This window comes from Neodiprion fabricii, chromosome 5, assembly GCF_021155785.1.
Source record: "Neodiprion fabricii isolate iyNeoFabr1 chromosome 5, iyNeoFabr1.1, whole genome shotgun sequence".
Lineage (NCBI taxonomy): Eukaryota > Metazoa > Arthropoda > Insecta > Hymenoptera > Diprionidae > Neodiprion > Neodiprion fabricii.
The window spans coordinates 28,876,322-28,893,409 of NC_060243.1; the positions used below are offsets into that span (position 1 = coordinate 28,876,322).

General features: G+C 43.9%; 2 protein-coding genes across 5 annotated transcripts in view; one reads left to right on the forward strand and one right to left on the reverse strand.

The window, feature by feature from the left end:
• LOC124183339 overlaps positions 1-4,650 on the reverse strand; it is a 45,198-nt gene extending 40,548 nt beyond the window's left edge. Inside the window, exon 1 of one of the 2 annotated variants that reach the window (XR_006870966.1) lies at positions 4,340-4,650. Coding sequence is in view for 1 of the 2 variants with exons in the window: in XM_046571719.1 (XP_046427675.1) it covers positions 472-482 (11 nt within the window). In the remaining variant the exon portion in view is untranslated. Of the gene's footprint in view, positions 1-471; positions 592-4,339 lie in introns of those variants that run through there. The other variant, XM_046571719.1, reaches the window with a different exon arrangement.
• The window catches only part of LOC124183332 (homeobox protein OTX1 B-like), a 60,037-nt gene extending 43,591 nt beyond the window's left edge, over positions 1-16,446 (forward strand). For 2 of the 3 annotated variants that reach the window (XR_006870964.1, XR_006870965.1), the window contains 4 exons: positions 8,447-8,601; positions 12,240-13,042; positions 13,168-13,623; positions 14,484-16,446. Coding sequence is in view for 1 of the 3 variants with exons in the window: in XM_046571702.1 (XP_046427658.1) it covers positions 8,447-8,601; positions 12,240-13,042; positions 13,168-13,219 (1,010 nt within the window). In the remaining 2 variants the exon portion in view is untranslated. Of the gene's footprint in view, positions 1-8,446; positions 8,602-12,239; positions 13,043-13,167; positions 13,652-14,483 lie in introns of those variants that run through there. The other variant, XM_046571702.1, reaches the window with a different exon arrangement.
• Positions 16,447-17,088: the final 642 nt, after the last annotated feature.

Here is a 17,088-nt window from a genome sequence, read left to right on the forward strand (position 1 = left end):
ATTAGACTGCAGTGCTAACGACAGATTCTACCGTACGTTTGTTTTGGTAGATGCCGAGGGTCGTGTCGCGTCGCGTCGAATAGCATCGGTGAAAATTAACGGCTCCCCGCGCCTCCGGCAAGCGACAGAGTTATCCAGGCTCGAGCCACTTGAGACGCCAAACTCTGATCTGAACGAAACTTGGAGGAAGCGTGTAGAATTCGATTCTGTTAAGGGGTAAACCACCCTCGCCTGCCAACGTTAGATTCTTACACCAGATTCGTCCGCCAAAAGTCTCGTTAAAATCGGTACCTGATGCGTTCCTTCTCTCGTTATCCGCACAACCGAGTTTCTATCATTTTATCATCCAACCGAGCAGAAAAAAAAACAATTCACGGAGCGAGAATATGATGTGAAAATTAAAAATTCACCCCCGCGTGTAAAAACGAGGGAATAATAATTGTCGAAGGTTCGTACGGTTGAAAACTTTACCTCGCGAGCATCCCACTCACTGGTAATAAACCGTCCTCTCTCTCTCTCTCCGTCGCTCGCTCCTCTTGCCTGCAGTTTGTCTCCCCGAAAAGAGAGAGACGCGGGGAACTCGGAGAACTCGAAGCACTCGGAGCACCCTCGCGGGTCTCCGAAGACGACGCGAGCGAAGAACGCGGAGAGCCAGTTAAGCCGCTTACGGGGGTGGCGGCGGGTATGTACGACGTACCTTCTCACCCACATCCACGTATATCTAAGGTAGGGGGTGCACAGGGTGGAGAACTGTGTTGTACCCACACGCACAGAGATACGGGCGGCGTCACCGCCGATGTTGGTTCTCGTTTATACGCGCGTCTTCCTCCGCGTTCCCATGGAAACTCTCTTCGGCTCCTCGTAGTTGCGCCTTCATAAATCCCCTGCCCATCCCCTTCGGTTATGCCCCCGTAATACTCGAGGAGAGAACCGACTCCGCGCTCTCTTTCCGCTCTCCTCAACGTTTCCAGATGCGGTATCAACCAACGTCTGCGGGAGATAAAGGGGCGGACCAAATATCGCCCCGCGAACGTTCTTTCCCGAAACATGGCTGCGAGAAATCGAGCGGACACTAGGACGGAATTCATAACCTATATTCGCGATACGTTGCACCGCCAAATTTTGTTATACCTTCACCTCTTTCTTCTGCCCCGAAGAAAAATAATAATTCCCTTATACATCTGTGTATCGACTGCCCGCTGCAGTTTATGTTTTCTCGCCTAACACGAGCTTGACTTTCGAATTATAAATTTTTGTTCCATTCCGGTATACTAAACAGCTCATGGGGATGAAAAAAATTGGCAAACATATCAGGCGTTAATTTATACTTGAAATATGTTGACTTTTATACACACTTGGGAGAGATTCGTTTCAAGATTGTTGAAAAACAAAATTTGGTCAAAAGCTACAATTTCAAATTTTCGGCAAAAAGTATAAAACAGATACGGCAGAATTGTTTGCTCATTTTATCGTATATCAAAAAGTTCTCATTTTTTTTTTGTTTCATGATTAATTTCCAATATGAATTCCAAGAGGAAATGACTGTATAAAAATGAATATCATTTCCGTATACTTCGTACTTATATTCGTAATTGAATAAAAATTCTACCTGATCAGATCGCGGCCTCAATTACACTCGGCAAGTCGTGCTTATTCCATCGACGCCAGCGAAAGCATTCGTACACAAGCATCGAGGATGTAGATCGGTACCTATAATAACGGCGGGGGTGGAAAGTGGCGCGTGCATTCTGAGCAGCTATCCGTGTCATGCGAGGTTGTACGGAGGCGTTGGACCCGCGATGTTTATTTTATTGAGAACGAGAGGGAGTCCCCGCGAGACGGACGTGGGGGAATACCGCCGCTGAACACATAGCCGTGGGATTCCCCGCAGTTGGCGTAGTTTTCATTCCGCACACCTATGCAGGCCGCAGCCAACCAACCAACCAACAAACCAACCCCGAGGGCCCCTCTTCTCGACGTGCACACCTCGTGTTTGTTGTTTCATGGAATTGCCACTCAACCGTGCAACGAAATATAGTATAATATAAATATATAAGTTAGACGCAAAATGGATTTGGACGATTCAAGGAATGCAAAACTGCTGATGGTTAGAAGAATTTCCAATATTTTTTGCAATTTACCAAAGTCCTCGAATTCAAGCAATCAAATGTGGATAAAACTTGGATGGAAGTGGCAAAAACGATCCGAAAAACGTAATAATTAACCGGAAGTTTGATCGGACCAAACGTGGGAGGTTTTTTTTTTACCTTGGATAATACAGGCCATGAAAATTTCAAATCTGAATCTGTAAATTTGCTTTGCGGACAATCGAGTCCAACTGAGTGATGACGGTACAATTCCAAATCTAGCTTTGGACTCAGCCGAAAACGAATTCCATTGATTTCATCTCACCAAAGCGAAGAGACAAATAAAAACGAGAGTGTATCTTCATGTATGCCATGATCAATTGAACAACGAGAACAATACAACGTTGCTACAGGGAAGTAAAAGCTGATTGAAAGTTTCGAGTTCTCCCCTCTTCTCGGGGGCGAATTTCCGGCGTGCACACTCTGTCCCGGGCGAGGGGTGATTCTTTTCTGCACCGTGGAGATAAGCCTGCACTGCTACAATGCCCGATATAACCCCGTCAGATCAAGCGCGTTCCAATCACTCAATTAGGCGTCAAGTTGGCGGCCACGTGCGGCGGCACGCGACCATGATAGTTGACCGCGGAACCGCGATTGGGGCCCAACAGGGCCCGAGGCGTAGAAGACGAGAACGACGAGGAAGGAAAATCGAGTGCGAAGTCTCGCGAGCTAATTGCAGGATAAACACTCTGCGTTGAGTGAATAGTCGGGTTCAGAGACGCCGGATATCCTCCTCAGAGGAGTCGGAATTCCGGGGTTCTGCAGAGTCCTGAACCCACTTTTCGAATATGCCTACTCCGGTAACTTGACGACGGTGAGCCGATTAGGGTTCGTGCTATGCTCGTGCATAGCTATGGGTTTTTGTCCAGCCTCGACTTTCATGCTTGCCGGCCTTCCGTCACCTCTGCATCTAGGTACCCGATAGACGAATCAGAGATTCTCTCAAGATTTGCTCACGATATTTGGTGGTCAGGGTTTGACCTGTTGCAAATTTCTCGCGAGATTGTCAAGAAGATTGTAAGAACACTTTTCACTTGGTGAGATCATCGATCACCGTTATCCATTATTAGTAAAATCAAAGAAGAATCATCGGAAATCACACTGGATCGCTTTCAATTTGGATCACTATCATTCCTAATCATTTGCATAACCAAACACGAGGGTGAAGAACTGCACACATCGATTTAAGCCGATAGAGTCTCATTGCCATTTCGAATCCAGGTCACCGAATGTTAATGGTGCAGTTTCTCGTCGGATTTCCTCTCGAGGCATATAATTATCCAGAGTCTGATGCAGGGGTAGAAAAGGGGCGAAGAGTTTCTTCTTATTTCCTTTTTGTTTCCTGCGGCCTGTGGATGGAACGTGGGCGACGGAGACGGAGTTGGTCAAATGTTTTCATAGCTGATGGCCTCTCGAAGCGTTGACGGGTCTCTTCTTTCTCTTCGCTTCGGTTTTCCCTCTCCTTTTTCGCCACGGCGTCCATGGAAAGCGGCACGTGCTATCGTCCCACGCTTGCGCTTCAGGCATCATAATCTTTATCTCGCCTCTCCCTTTTCCCTCCACGCCCCGTCGCCAAACCCGAACCACTTTTCTCGCCTATGCACATTTTAGCTTTTAATTAATTTTCAATTCCCCAAGGCCCCGTGCGCTTCGAGCTCGACACTCTCGACACCCGGAAGCCTCGCCGCGTTCTTCTCTGCACGCCCTGCTTACTTCTTGGTCATCATCGTCACCGCCAACAACTAAAATTCTATGAATAATCAAGCAGCCCGTGCTGTGGCAAGGATTCATTTTATTCTTGGATCCGTGCCTAGCTGCGCGGACGCGAAACTTTCGGTTTAGTTCAACTAATGGGGGTGATAGGTGCCGACCCGCGTCACGTTGTATGACGCGAGTGACGTTCCAGGCTTTCCAAAACTCATTATGGCTGATCGATCAGCTCGGATAGCTTTGGTTGCATTTTAATTGGCAGTGCCTCGATCACTTCCACAAGGATTGCTAATCAGGGAACTGATAAGAATACAAAACAAATACAATAAAAATTGTTAGAAAATTAGGTCGATTTTTTGTAGAAAAAAAACAACGTTCAAAGCGTTTAAGATACAAGATGGGAAACACGTATATGGTGACGGTTGACGTCTAATACACCGTCCGGTAATTTATTTCCGTCACTTTATATAATACATGCTTACCGTAAGTTACACGGCTCGTTTGATCATAAGCTTTTCCTCCCACCACCGTTTCGCAACCCTCTCCCGTAGAACGAGGGTTGAAGCGTAGAGTGAGTGGAGCAAGTTGGTGTATTTCCTGCCGATGTACAGCCTGAGTGTCATCGTTAAAGAATTGCGTTAGCCGCCCATTAACTTCTGCATGGCTCCGGGGCGCGGGGTCCACGGGGCTCAGGGGGTGAGCCATGGCGCCGTGAAATCCAATAAACGAAAAAACGAATTTGCCATTAGCGAAACTCCGCACCACCGTCCGATTTCTCCTCCGCTCAAAGCTCAGCCCCTGAAATCACGGAGAGTCACGAAAAAAAATCAACCATAAAATTCACTGGCTGTTTTTCACCGCCGAATTGAGGTGGAGTGAAAATCCATATTCCCGCTGGTTCGTACGTCGATCAATAAGTGAAAAATTGCATATTGTATATTCCGGAATATCAATAATTCAGTAGACGTTGGACTTGGATAAAAATTAAGTGTCAAATTTGAATATTTATATTTTTTACAAAGTAGTACATTGCTCAATTTTATCTTCAAAATTGTCGTTCAAAGATGTAGTTACACCCACCAAGTGTTTACGCCCGCATCTGAGAAGCCTAGAAAAATTCCAACGGCTTGTTTATATTTCCAAATCTGCTGGATAACGTCCGTGACAACAACAGCTCAAGATGAACACATCTCAATTTCTTGCGACATGGTCCCTGTACCCAGTGCGCAAATTTGGCGGTAGTAGGTATATCGATATAGACATAAGTGTAACGTACAAGGGCGATGCGAGGGTGGATATATAACCGTGAAAGTCGGGAGTGGCGTCACCGTATAGCGTCGGTAACCCCAAGAGCCGAGATAATAAATCGAATGATACTTGGCATCCCGGCGGGTGTTTGCCGACCCATTACGGCTGCTTAGCGGGGCTGCGTGGCTGCACGGGGTGAAGAGAAGACCTTGCTGTACTTCACGGCTGGTGCCTACCAACCCGTGCAATGATTAGATGAGGACACCCTCCTCCACTTATCGCCCGCACGGTATAAATATATTTATTGGATTGAGTTGGGTATGCAGGGTATGGATGGCGTGTCGAGTCGCTGAGATAGTGGAACAGCAGAAGCGACTATTAGGTACCCGTAATCACTCCAGTTATACGTTCCTTCCGTAAGACCCTTAAAAGCGATTAAGCCAATGATGAGACAGTCAGGTTCAAACCGAACTACACACAGGGCGCTGTTTGCGAACCGACCGTAGGAATGGTTGCGAAATTCATGATAGTACTGCCAAATAGTGTTTAAAGTGATTTTGGAGAACTCGAAGGTCCATTAGCATCCTCAACCAACCTCTGACTTCCATCATCGAATCAAAATTTTTTAAAGCATGTTATCGGTTGAATGAAAAATACGCCTGTCTTAAGTTGAAACGGCGAACCATATCATGAAACCACGGTTTTCACCAACGCGTTGGAATCGCGATTTTGCAATGCATCGTTGGATTCCCAAGTCCGCATTCGCTGACACCTATATCTAGCACTCTAAAAAATTGGGTTGGGTCAGGTTAGGCTATAGATTAGATAGCCGGAGGCGCTCGGCCTCGACTCGGGAATCCGGTAGCTGCCAAAGACGTCGTTAGCAACAGCTCACCGACGCTACGCCCACCGGGTAGGCAATCAACCGGACGGAGGATGAAGAGAGCTGCGAGTCGACGAGGTCCAGAAAATCAAGAGAGAGAGAGAGAGAGAGAGAGAGAGAGAGAGAGAGAGAGATGAAAACAGGAAGGTGCAGTAGCAGTAACAGCAGCAGGAACCCGGTGGTTGGATCGTAGATCAATGACGCGGCGCCCGCGCCGTGCTTTACCTTCGTACCTTCTCCGTGCCGCGTTTCTTCCTCGAATAATACCGACACATGTACGGAGTTTGAACACACGGGTGGTAGACCTCGGTAGAGTCATGCATGTAGGTATCCGTAAAGAGGGACTCGCGTGTGGCAACGTACATCAACGCGACGCTCCTCTTTCTCTCTCTTCCTTGTCCTTTTTTTTTCGAGATCCTAGGAGATAAATGTACCCGTTCGTCTCGCCTTCGCTCCTCCAGTCCTTCTTTACCCTCTCTCTCTCTCTCTCTTTGGGTCTGTTATATCTGGGACTTTCGAGAGGATCGTTGAGGAGTTATCGGGGGCGATCATGCCGCGAAGGTTACTCGACCAGTTCGTTAGGCGCAAGCGGCGATTGTCGTCCGATCCCGAAAAGGAGGCCCGAGATGACATCTCCACCTTATGGCTGTCGAGTATCTCCGCCACTCCTCTGCCGGCTAGGCACCAGTCAGCCTAACCACAAAACCTAGAGTTCACTCCCGTCAGCTCGCCTCGAAACCTCCGGCGTAAACGAGGAGCCAGTCATGGGGCTACACCATCAACACCGACGGTAGCATCAGCAACATGGCCGCTACCAGAGACGTCGATTCGACTCGGCTATCTGACTCTCCGGTCGGCGTTAAAGCCCTCCCTCCGAAGATACATGCGTGCATTATACAGCGTATATTCCTTCATCCTGGAACACATGTGGTTGTACAGTATGTAAGAAGCTCTCTCGGTAGCTGCCGCGCTTTGTTCCGAAAAAAAAAAAATAAATAATATCCCTAATTATGCTTCGCGGTTGAAAACGAATATATTCAAAAACATTTTTGCGTTCTAATGGTAGCGAGCCGGTTATAGAAATATAACAGAAGCTGCCTTCTTCCTCCTTCATTCACATAGTCGTCGTTAAGGTCCAGGAGAAGTTCAACCGACTGTGAAAGGACCAACTACTAATAAACCAAATCGGAGTTATTACGCTCCGCAAGTAGCGATTCCAGTATAGGTTCTTGAAAATTTATCAGTCATATACTGGGAACGTTGTATTAGCTTGGAAGTCGCTTGTAATACAACGCAACAGTCTTGTTTCTCTTGGTAGTATCTCGCGAACCATAAAGTCGAAACGTATTTCGCTACAGCGTTCCATTACTCGATCAAGTCCCATAAATTTGCAGTTTTAACTAAGCCGTCTAATATACATATCTCGAAACAAACAAGATTACACGGATTAGCTAGAGGACAGTATTCGCTCGTTTCGACTATACATGTCACATATCTCTCTGCGTGTATGTTTCAAACACATTCGCCAAAACAGTTTCAAAGTTCCTTCAAGTAGCATCGTGGCAGTTTGCATCGGTCGAGCAATCGCGGACACGATCGCGAGTTGATTCTTCTCTTCTCGCTATCCGGTCATTCGTTTTTCTACGTTTTTTTTTTTTTTTTTATTGCACACTTGACGGCGCTTCTGCATTGTTGCAACGAAAGACATCTGAAAGCGGATCGGTTCAGTTCTCGTATCGCGTCGCGTCGCGACGCTTTCTCTGTGCACTGCGGATGATGGTTGTGTATGGTATTCCAGGCGTCGTCCCTTTTCCCCCCTCTTCCATCGTCCCTCGCCCTCTCTCGCTCTTCCCTCTACCCCCCCCCCCCCGCCCTATCCACCCCTCTCTTCCTCTCCCGGGTAAGCGGATTACGTTGGTCCTGAAACGAGCCAAGCGAGGCTTGATGGCACGAGAGGAGGGCTGCTCAAAATTACGCTATCGCGGACTCGCAACGCTCCCGAACCAGCCTCCCCCATTTCACCTCCCTGCCGTCCCTCCTGCCACCCTTATACGGGGCTCTTTGCCATCCAACTGCCACCCGACCCGGCCATCCTGCTCTCCTGAAAACCACTCGTTGCCGACGATGTCCGGAGGACCGTGTCGCGTTTCCAACATAAAATATTACCGAGCACCGTACTCTGCTGCTTGGATGCCACGATGTCCTCGTCTCCGTCTCTTCTCTGACGTTCACGCTATAGATAAGAACTCGTGGCTATACAGTACCGGCGGTATCTCATCTTGTGTCGATCACACCTACCGAGCTTGATTTCTATGACCTTGGGACCATGCGGCCCTTGTTGAAAGCTAATTCAAAACCAATTAACTTGCCTTGTTTTTGCTTGGTGCACGAGGACCACTGCCGTTGAACAACATTGACGGCAACTTTTAACCGTATATATGTTTTCCTCATCTTTCAGGAATGAATCAACGCAAGCAGCGCCGGGAAAGAACGACCTTTACCAGGGCACAGCTGGATGTCCTGGAAGCTCTGTTCATCAAAACGAGATACCCGGATATATTTATGCGCGAAGAAGTCGCACTGAAGATCAGCCTGCCTGAATCGAGAGTACAAGTAAGTAAACTTTTGACAATCATTATTGATCTTCTAACCGTCTAGCAATTCCCATAAAAATACATAACTAATAATAATTATTGATCATAAGCTACGCGATCATTGAACAAAATGCCGAGTTTGGAGACCATTTTTATTGGGGTCCTCTAAGTGCATTCGCATCTTCCGCTACCCGATACTGTTCGAAACAGGTCAGAATCCACTAATTTCATTTCACATCGACTGCGTTCAATCACCCGACATAAAACTGATCCGACCGACGAATAGATGTGAAAAATTTCATTCTTTCGACACAGCTTGTGCGTAAAAAAATAATATTCAACAATACTAATTTCATACTCTGGTGCACAGATTCATATCGGTATTCGCTATATCTGCCCCCGTGAAACGTAGCTTTTCTGTATACTCGATACCTACACATATGTTGTTTTTATACACACACACGTACATACGATGACGCTCTTCGACGGCGCCGAGCATCGCGACGCTTCGTGCTTCCGCAACGTTTACCGAGATTTAAGGTATTTACACGACGACAACGACGATGATGGCGAAGCGGGCGTCATACACACCCCGCCGCCAAACCGCCTTTGTCAATGTCATTGTCACACTGCTGCTAGTTTGCTACGATGCCATTGTCGCGGTTACTCCACGGTGACACACAGCCCTGAAAATAAATCCATACCCCAGCGTGGAGCCACTACACATATTTACTCGCACACATTCTTCTTCGACCACGACACATTTTTACTGTGATATATCGAACCTCCCATCATCACCGTTTTTATTACCGATCCCCAATTCACCGCACGTTGCATCTTTATTTTCGTACACTATATATATATATATTTTCACGCGGGCATAACGGTGTATCAAAATTTCATCTATCAAAATCAATAATCCTCATTCTAAATTCAACACAAATACATAGTAATTTTGTAAATTTTTAACCCGATTTCGTAAATTGACCATTCTTTTGTACATTAAATGTGTAGTAAGTTCACCATCGTTTTTAACTGTGTATAAATACACACGCACGAGCCGTTCATTTCAGCCCAGCGCTGATCTCGGCATTCCAATTGCACATAAAAAAAAAAGCAGATTTCTCTCCCGCGAATCACTGTACGATTGTACGGTGTTTAAGGTATAAAAATAAGTAGGCGCGTGCGTTATACATTCGGCGAATCTACCTCGCCTCTCATCTCTGTTAGGCAGAAATGATTTCGCTTCCAGATTACGATCACGGCTGTGTTCCCGTCGGCACAACGCGAGAACGAAGCAGCTGCACCGCGCGACATGCTTGAACGAATGTAACTAAAAGTATTCATCCATTGAGATTAACAATCGAACGCATCACGTTTTCAAATCGATTTCGATATTTATACATCGATCTTAACCGTAGATTCCTCGTTGACGAGGGTAATTTTCATTAATGATTATTAGTTGTCTGTGGCTTTGAAATTTTTTTTAAAAAGACACGAGTATATTTTTATTATTCATTTATTTATTTTTTTTTTCCAAGTAACACGAAATCTAGTTCACTCAATCCAGAGTAAAACGTTCAAAGGCAGAGAGAGAGATAGATATCTATGAAATCAGATTACGTGGGCGTGTTTTTGAGAAAAGTGTATTTCGAATTGGAGGAAAGAGAAGGCGTAAGCGTCGTTATGCTAATGAAATAAAACATCCAAGATCGATACCGCCAGCTGAAATAATTTACGCGAGTGAAAATTTCTGCACCGTCCTTTTCGTTCTGTTTGGTACGGATACACACGAGGCAAGCGGTTGGTTGTTACACGTTGGACACGAATCGTTTTGCTGGATGTAAACCAGATGGTGGTGCAATTTGCACCTCAGCGTGCAAACACAGCTTCCCGATGATGCCAAGGCCCCGCAGGGGCCTCGACACCCCATACAAGCGACGATCGAACGGGACCCTGGATATGCCTTTCAATTTGAACTAGGGGTGTCACTGGGTAAACAAGGGGGGCAAACGGGGTGCTAATGGCTCCACTCTCACCTCTCTTTTTCGATCTTTTGCGGTTCCTACGGCTCTGACATCCGTGCGCAAACGCTCACCATATATATATATACATGTATATATCCTCGTTAATCCACGGTATTTGTGCGATACGGTGCGATTTTTTTATTAACCAGTAAAGCAATTTCGACTCCATCGTTACGTCTCATCTGTACCTACAGACTCGAGAATAATTTTTACATTTTTTCAACAATCCTAACATCGAACGTGTTACTCAGAGTCGTATTTATTTTCAATTTCTGTGAAAGACAAAAGTATCTGTGGGTACATATTACGACATTGAAACTTGTACGATACTCATTGGCTGGAAACTTTTTTTTCTTCGGTGTTATACAGCTGTGTCCGTAAGATTATAAACGGAATGCAAGAAAAAAAAATTTTAAAAAAAAATAAAACGGCGACAACTAAACGCGGGGGAGCTGCAGCAACTGCAACTGCAACTGCAACTGCAACAGTAGGATTTGCCGTTGAAGAATCGAATCGTTGAGCGAAGGGGCGCGATGGGTACAGTTTCGACGTGAAAACGGACAGGTATATATATACGGGGTTCGGTTGTACGTGAAGCAAGCGCTGTTTCCGCATGTATGGTTAATACAGAGATTCATGGGGCCGCGGTAGAGGGAGACCCCTGGCCACATTGTACGGGGATTACCGAGGCGTGCTCGGGCGCAACGAGGGTTGCGGCCTTCCAGGGGGAATCGAGCCTACCACCGACATTCGCCGTCGGCTTTCAGCCTTCAGCCTTAGTCTGCCTTCTCTTTCGTGTTTGTTGTTACAGTCGGCCACATCTATGGTGCCCCGTCCCCTCGAGGGTGCGCAGATCCCTCCTCCCCTACCATTCCATTCCATTCCATTCCGTTCGGTTCGGTTCGGTTCCTTTCCGTTCCATTCCGTTCCGTTCCGTTCCGTTCCCAGCGCTCGGCTTCGCCTCCCGAGGGGCGAGCAAGCAGCCCGAGAATCGCCCCACGCGCAACGTGTACCTTATACCTCATCCCATATCCAGAACTTGTTATTGTTGAGATTTAATGAAATGTTACGCCCGCCCGGACCCGATTACTTTTTCATTGCCTCGATTAACGCTCCCGCCTGTAAGACCGAGACCGCGAACCGATCCCTCGGGAATCTGGCGGGGCTCTTTCTCTTCACCCGGTCTGTTATAAATATCGTTACAGTACCTACACGGGTGGGAGACATATACTCGTTCGTAAAAATACTCACACGTACACGAATGACGATGCAATTGAAACCGATACGTCTACCGAAATTTTAACCGGTATACGCGAACTCGTTATTCATGTTTTGATTCACGTTCACCTCCAGTGTCTCGTTGAACCCAAGAGTAGCCTTGAAAGAATAAGTCCTGGATAAAATTTCCTGCTACTCCCGTTACTTGCAAAAATTCCAATCAACAATGAACAAAAGTTTATCAGAGTACCTCTCAACACCCCAACGAGTGTTTCCATTTTTGTCAAGCACTCCAAAATACTTCCACTTTTCCCGTGTGGCCCGGACATTCGAGGGACGTCTAAAGTTGAACCGAACCTGCGTAAATATCACATCACCGCCCTTTAACATCGGTGAAAATTTCTGTTTTCAGGTTTGGTTCAAGAACCGTAGAGCCAAGTGCAGGCAGCAGCTACAACAGCAACAACAACAGCAGCAGCAGCAGCAGCAGCAGCAGCAGCAACAACAACAACAGCAACAAACAACACCGCCAAAGGTATCCCCTAGAAATCAGCAGCAATCGAACGCTTCGCAGAACGCGGGTAACAACAAGACATCCCGATCGAGTCGGAGATCATCGGGCGGATCACCGCCCGGCGGCAAAGTTCCGCCGTCATCGAATTCACCGCTGCTTGCCGCACATAACCTGATGTATCCAAGACTTGGAACGACGCCGACCGGAGGAAGCGGGGCCAGCAGCGTTTTGACGACACCATCGCCACCGTTGACGCCTGGCTCTAGCCAATTGCCACCGTCGTCTTATCCACCTCAAATGAACCAAATGCACCACGGTGATTACGGATTCCCATGGAGTTCCGCTTCGGCTGGACCCATCAATCCCGCACAATGTTACGCTAGCCAGAACGGTTACAACGGTTATCAAAACAGCTACGTGCCATCCGACTATTACCACCAGACCCAATTATCTCAGATCTCGCAAATATCTCAGATCTCGCAGATATCGCAAATGCATCACAACCCTCAAAACAATTACCACCACCCCCAGTACCACCACAACATGTTGCCAGCACCGGGAGCCATGCCGCCTGTCCAAGGTGCCATGCCACCGGTCGGTGGTAACGGGCCTCATCCGAACCCACCACCTCCGGGGACCGCGCAGCACAACGGACAAGCACAGAATCAGGCCCCAACCGATTATATTTTGGATGACGAGAAGTAAGCATTGACTTTATTATTTTTTTTTTTTTTATAACATTACGCCGATCGGTCGTGCAAATTCTTGTACGACTTTACACCGCAATTATTTTAAAACCCTGTGCTAACTGTGAATTTGCTTTCAGGATAACCTATCCCGGTGAACTTGACCCCGATTTAAATGAACATAATCAGTAAATATTCGTTAGAGTCGTAAAAGGGATCGTCGACGAAAGATAAACGCCTGGCGGAACTGGACGAAGATGTCGAAAATGGTGGGAGGGGAGGATTGCAGAAAGAATTGAGAAACGCGCGGTCCTCTTATTTTCGTTTACTACTCTTCGCTCGAGTTTCGGCCTACTTTTCTTTTCAATGTCACGCAATAATTTTGCAAAAACGGCGGTACGTCGCATAATTGACCGACAAGTGACGTTTTACTTCTCATTTGTTTTCTTTCTTTGTTTCTTTCTTTCTTTTTCTCATCATTACTTCCGATATTCTTTAAAAGCCTTTTTCGAGTTGCGCTCTTTTAACCCTCTCGTCACTGCAATCCTCCTACGCCCCGCATTCTTCGCCGCAACGTTATTTTACTTACATTAGCAGTAAGTAGTTGTATAAGAAAAACATTTCGCCAGAAGATTGACTCTAGTGTTATTTTTACTCCTGTTGCTTTTTTGGTTTTTTGTTGTTTTTTTTTTTTTTTTTTGTTGGTTCAATTATCAATTTTTCACTACTTTGTTTCACCTCATTTTCATATTCGATATACACTAATCACAAACACTTCGCCACTCTGCTCCACGATCTAGTTTATTTCGCGTCAACGCGTACCGGTGAAGAGTAGAGTATGCAACGAAAAAAAGAAAAGTTCCACGCGAATTATCGTGTCTTATATCAGCTGATGCGGCAGCAGTGTTTTACAATTTTACCATTAATAACCCTGCGTAGGATACGCGTTTCTACGTGATTGACCGAGTGTTTTTTAATGATTCCATTATGAGCGCTGACCGCGATCATCTGCTTCCATAAATTCCGACAGTCTTAATGGCGTTTTGGTTTTTTTTTTTTTCTTTTTTTTTTTTATCAATTTTTTTTATTGACGGCTTCCACAAGCACCTATAATTATTTCTTTTTCTTTGCTGCGATCAGAGTGGCGCTGTGTGCTTTACGAATTACCAAATGAAATTAGACGATCGTAGTGTTGACGCGCGAAACCTATTCCTGATCCCGATGCAGTTGTACGAAAATTTTCACAATTTTTGTTACAATATTGTGTATTTATTAACAACTTTATCATAACTATATACGTTAATGATTACTGTAAAATTATGAGCGTATTAACTGGGATATCATTAAGAGTTAGATTACTATCATCATTACATTGTCGTATCTATTATCAATATTATTCCTTTTTTTTTTTTGTTTTTTTTTTTTCTTATTTCTATAACCGGAAAAATTACGTCAGGACGCTAGGAATACCAATATCAAGACTTTCAGCCAGTTACACAATCTTGCCGAAACTGTTAATACCTACTATCTAACAATCGAACACACCTACCGACTTGTAGATAGTAAATTTTTTATAAGTTTGTCAGGATAAAAATTGGTAAAAAGAGAAAGTATAATTGAATGAATACGAGTGAATTGCAAAAATGAGAGTAAAATATGAATGTACAATATGTACATAACTGCTCCATGCGACTCCTCATATTCAAATCAATACAAAGGTATCACGTCCTACAATTGTTGTTAGATAATTTGCTACTTAATATTATTATTATTATTTTAATTTTAGTCGTTTTTTCCCCACACAAAATACCTACTATTATTATCCGTATTATTATAATTTACTATTATTATCACCATTCTTCTATTATAATCTGCATATTGTTGGCATCCTAATCGCTAGTCGTAATTCGTATACCTGTATTGTAATGCTGAACAACGGTGTTCGGGGACCAGCGAACTCGTTCACCGTCCTACAGCCATCATGCAGGTATTTTCGAAATCTAACGACAATAATATCGACGATCTGAGGATAGCCTGTATAATTTCAAAAAAAATCTGCTAAGAGGATAAGAATATTTCATTTGTATCAGTATCAGTGAGAAAATCGTTATCAGATTAAAGTTAACGATATTATTTCATCACGAAACATTCGTATACAGTGAATTTGAATACGTATCAACTCGACGACGATTTAGTTATCCAATAATTTGGATTTACACCGCGGATGATTTTGAAAAAAGTTTCAAGTTTCATTCAACGTACGAACAACTAATGGTATGTCGCGTATACGTACGAGGAGGGTTTATATTACCGTGTGAAACCGCGATACATCAAAATTTTATAATTTTTGTGCAATTTCTTCTTCTTCTTTTTTTTTTTTTTTTATGTGGTTCGATATTCCAAGAATATGGCACTACAGCCTCAAAGATTAAGCTATTATAACGATTTTTCAGTCGAATTACGGATTTATCCCTGTTACAATATTTTTTTCAAAAGGTAAAAAAAAAAAAATAATAATTTCTCACCGTTTGCAAATCTTCCTGAATGACGCGAGTTTAAAAACATCTTGATGCGAATTTAGATAACCGCTAATCATTTTTTTTTTACAAATGATGCATTTTTTGAAATCTTTATTGTACGAAAATTGATATTCAACTTGCACTCATTGTCATAGAAATTGATAGCTTTTCATCAACTACGTGACCGTTGGTAGTCTTTCGCTTACTGACTTTCGAGTTATTTTGGAAAATTTAGCAGGAATTATTATTTTTTTTCCTTCCTTTTCTATACTTTTCATCTATTTTCGTTTCTTTTCTTTTTTTTTCTTTTTTTTTCGTTCAATTAATGAAAACGTTGTGCGACTTTCGTAAAAAAAAAAAAAAAAAAAAAAAAAAATGGGAAATTCCATACTTTCGATCTTTCGCGCTTTCACGGATAGACACTAATTGGACGAAAATTAACACGATCATTGTGCATTCATAGACAGATTACGAATGCCAATGATAAATTCAGGCGTACGGTAGGTACGATATCAGAAGGAATATCGACACAAAAACCGAACATTTTTTAACAACGATACACGCATAATGTAAGAGAGAGAGATTATCGAATCAATATGATAAAACATTTCATTGTACATAATCTTATACGTACGTGTATGATAAGATGCATATGTAGTACCTATATATAAGAATATGTTATATTACAAAATAGTAATAATAACGATGATTTCACACATCATTGCGATTACGAGCCTGGGGTTACGTTGAAACGTAAGACAAAATAGAAAACGGAGAACGAAGAGAAAAGATAAATGGACAGTTCGTCAAAATGGAACCGGCATACGCACTTGTATGCAAATAATGAAAAAGTGAAGTTGGGAACTGTAAATAATTATTATCATCATTTGAATAATAAAATGTCGCATATTTATATTGAGTATTTACTGAATTCCACACATCCTTTATTCCGCATGCGATTTCCCATCGTTCCCCTAATTTTTATGTGTTAATGAAAATTTCAATAATCCACGTCAAGTCCTATTGAATGTAACAACCTTCATCCGTATTATTTATTTATTTTCATTTTTTTTTACTTTTAGCCACAGCCGTAAATGAAAATTATTCCGAAAATATCGTCGACTAAAATTTTACACGGGAATAAGATAAGTGACCCTGTCCCAATTATTCATCTTTTTTGGTTACATCTGTTCGATCGTTAGTTCAAAGATACCCAAAGAAATTACTTTGCAGTGTTTGGCCCTTTAGCGATTGGATTTAGGCTTAGAGAAATTCACAATTTGTGCCTTCGATTTATAATTTTGAAAAATAAAACGGTCAATAATTGGGTCTAAACTAGCACACGTACCTTACTTCGTTACGTGAAGTTAACATGAACTGAAAAACGAGATGATAAGAGAGAAATTTTTTCCCCTTGGTAAAAATTGTCAACTAGCTAATTTATGTAGGGAATGAAAATAGACTGTTTTTTAAGGCTCGTTCTCACCCAACGACACAGATCTCGGAGCACGATCCCGGAGCACCCGGATATCCATCGTCGGC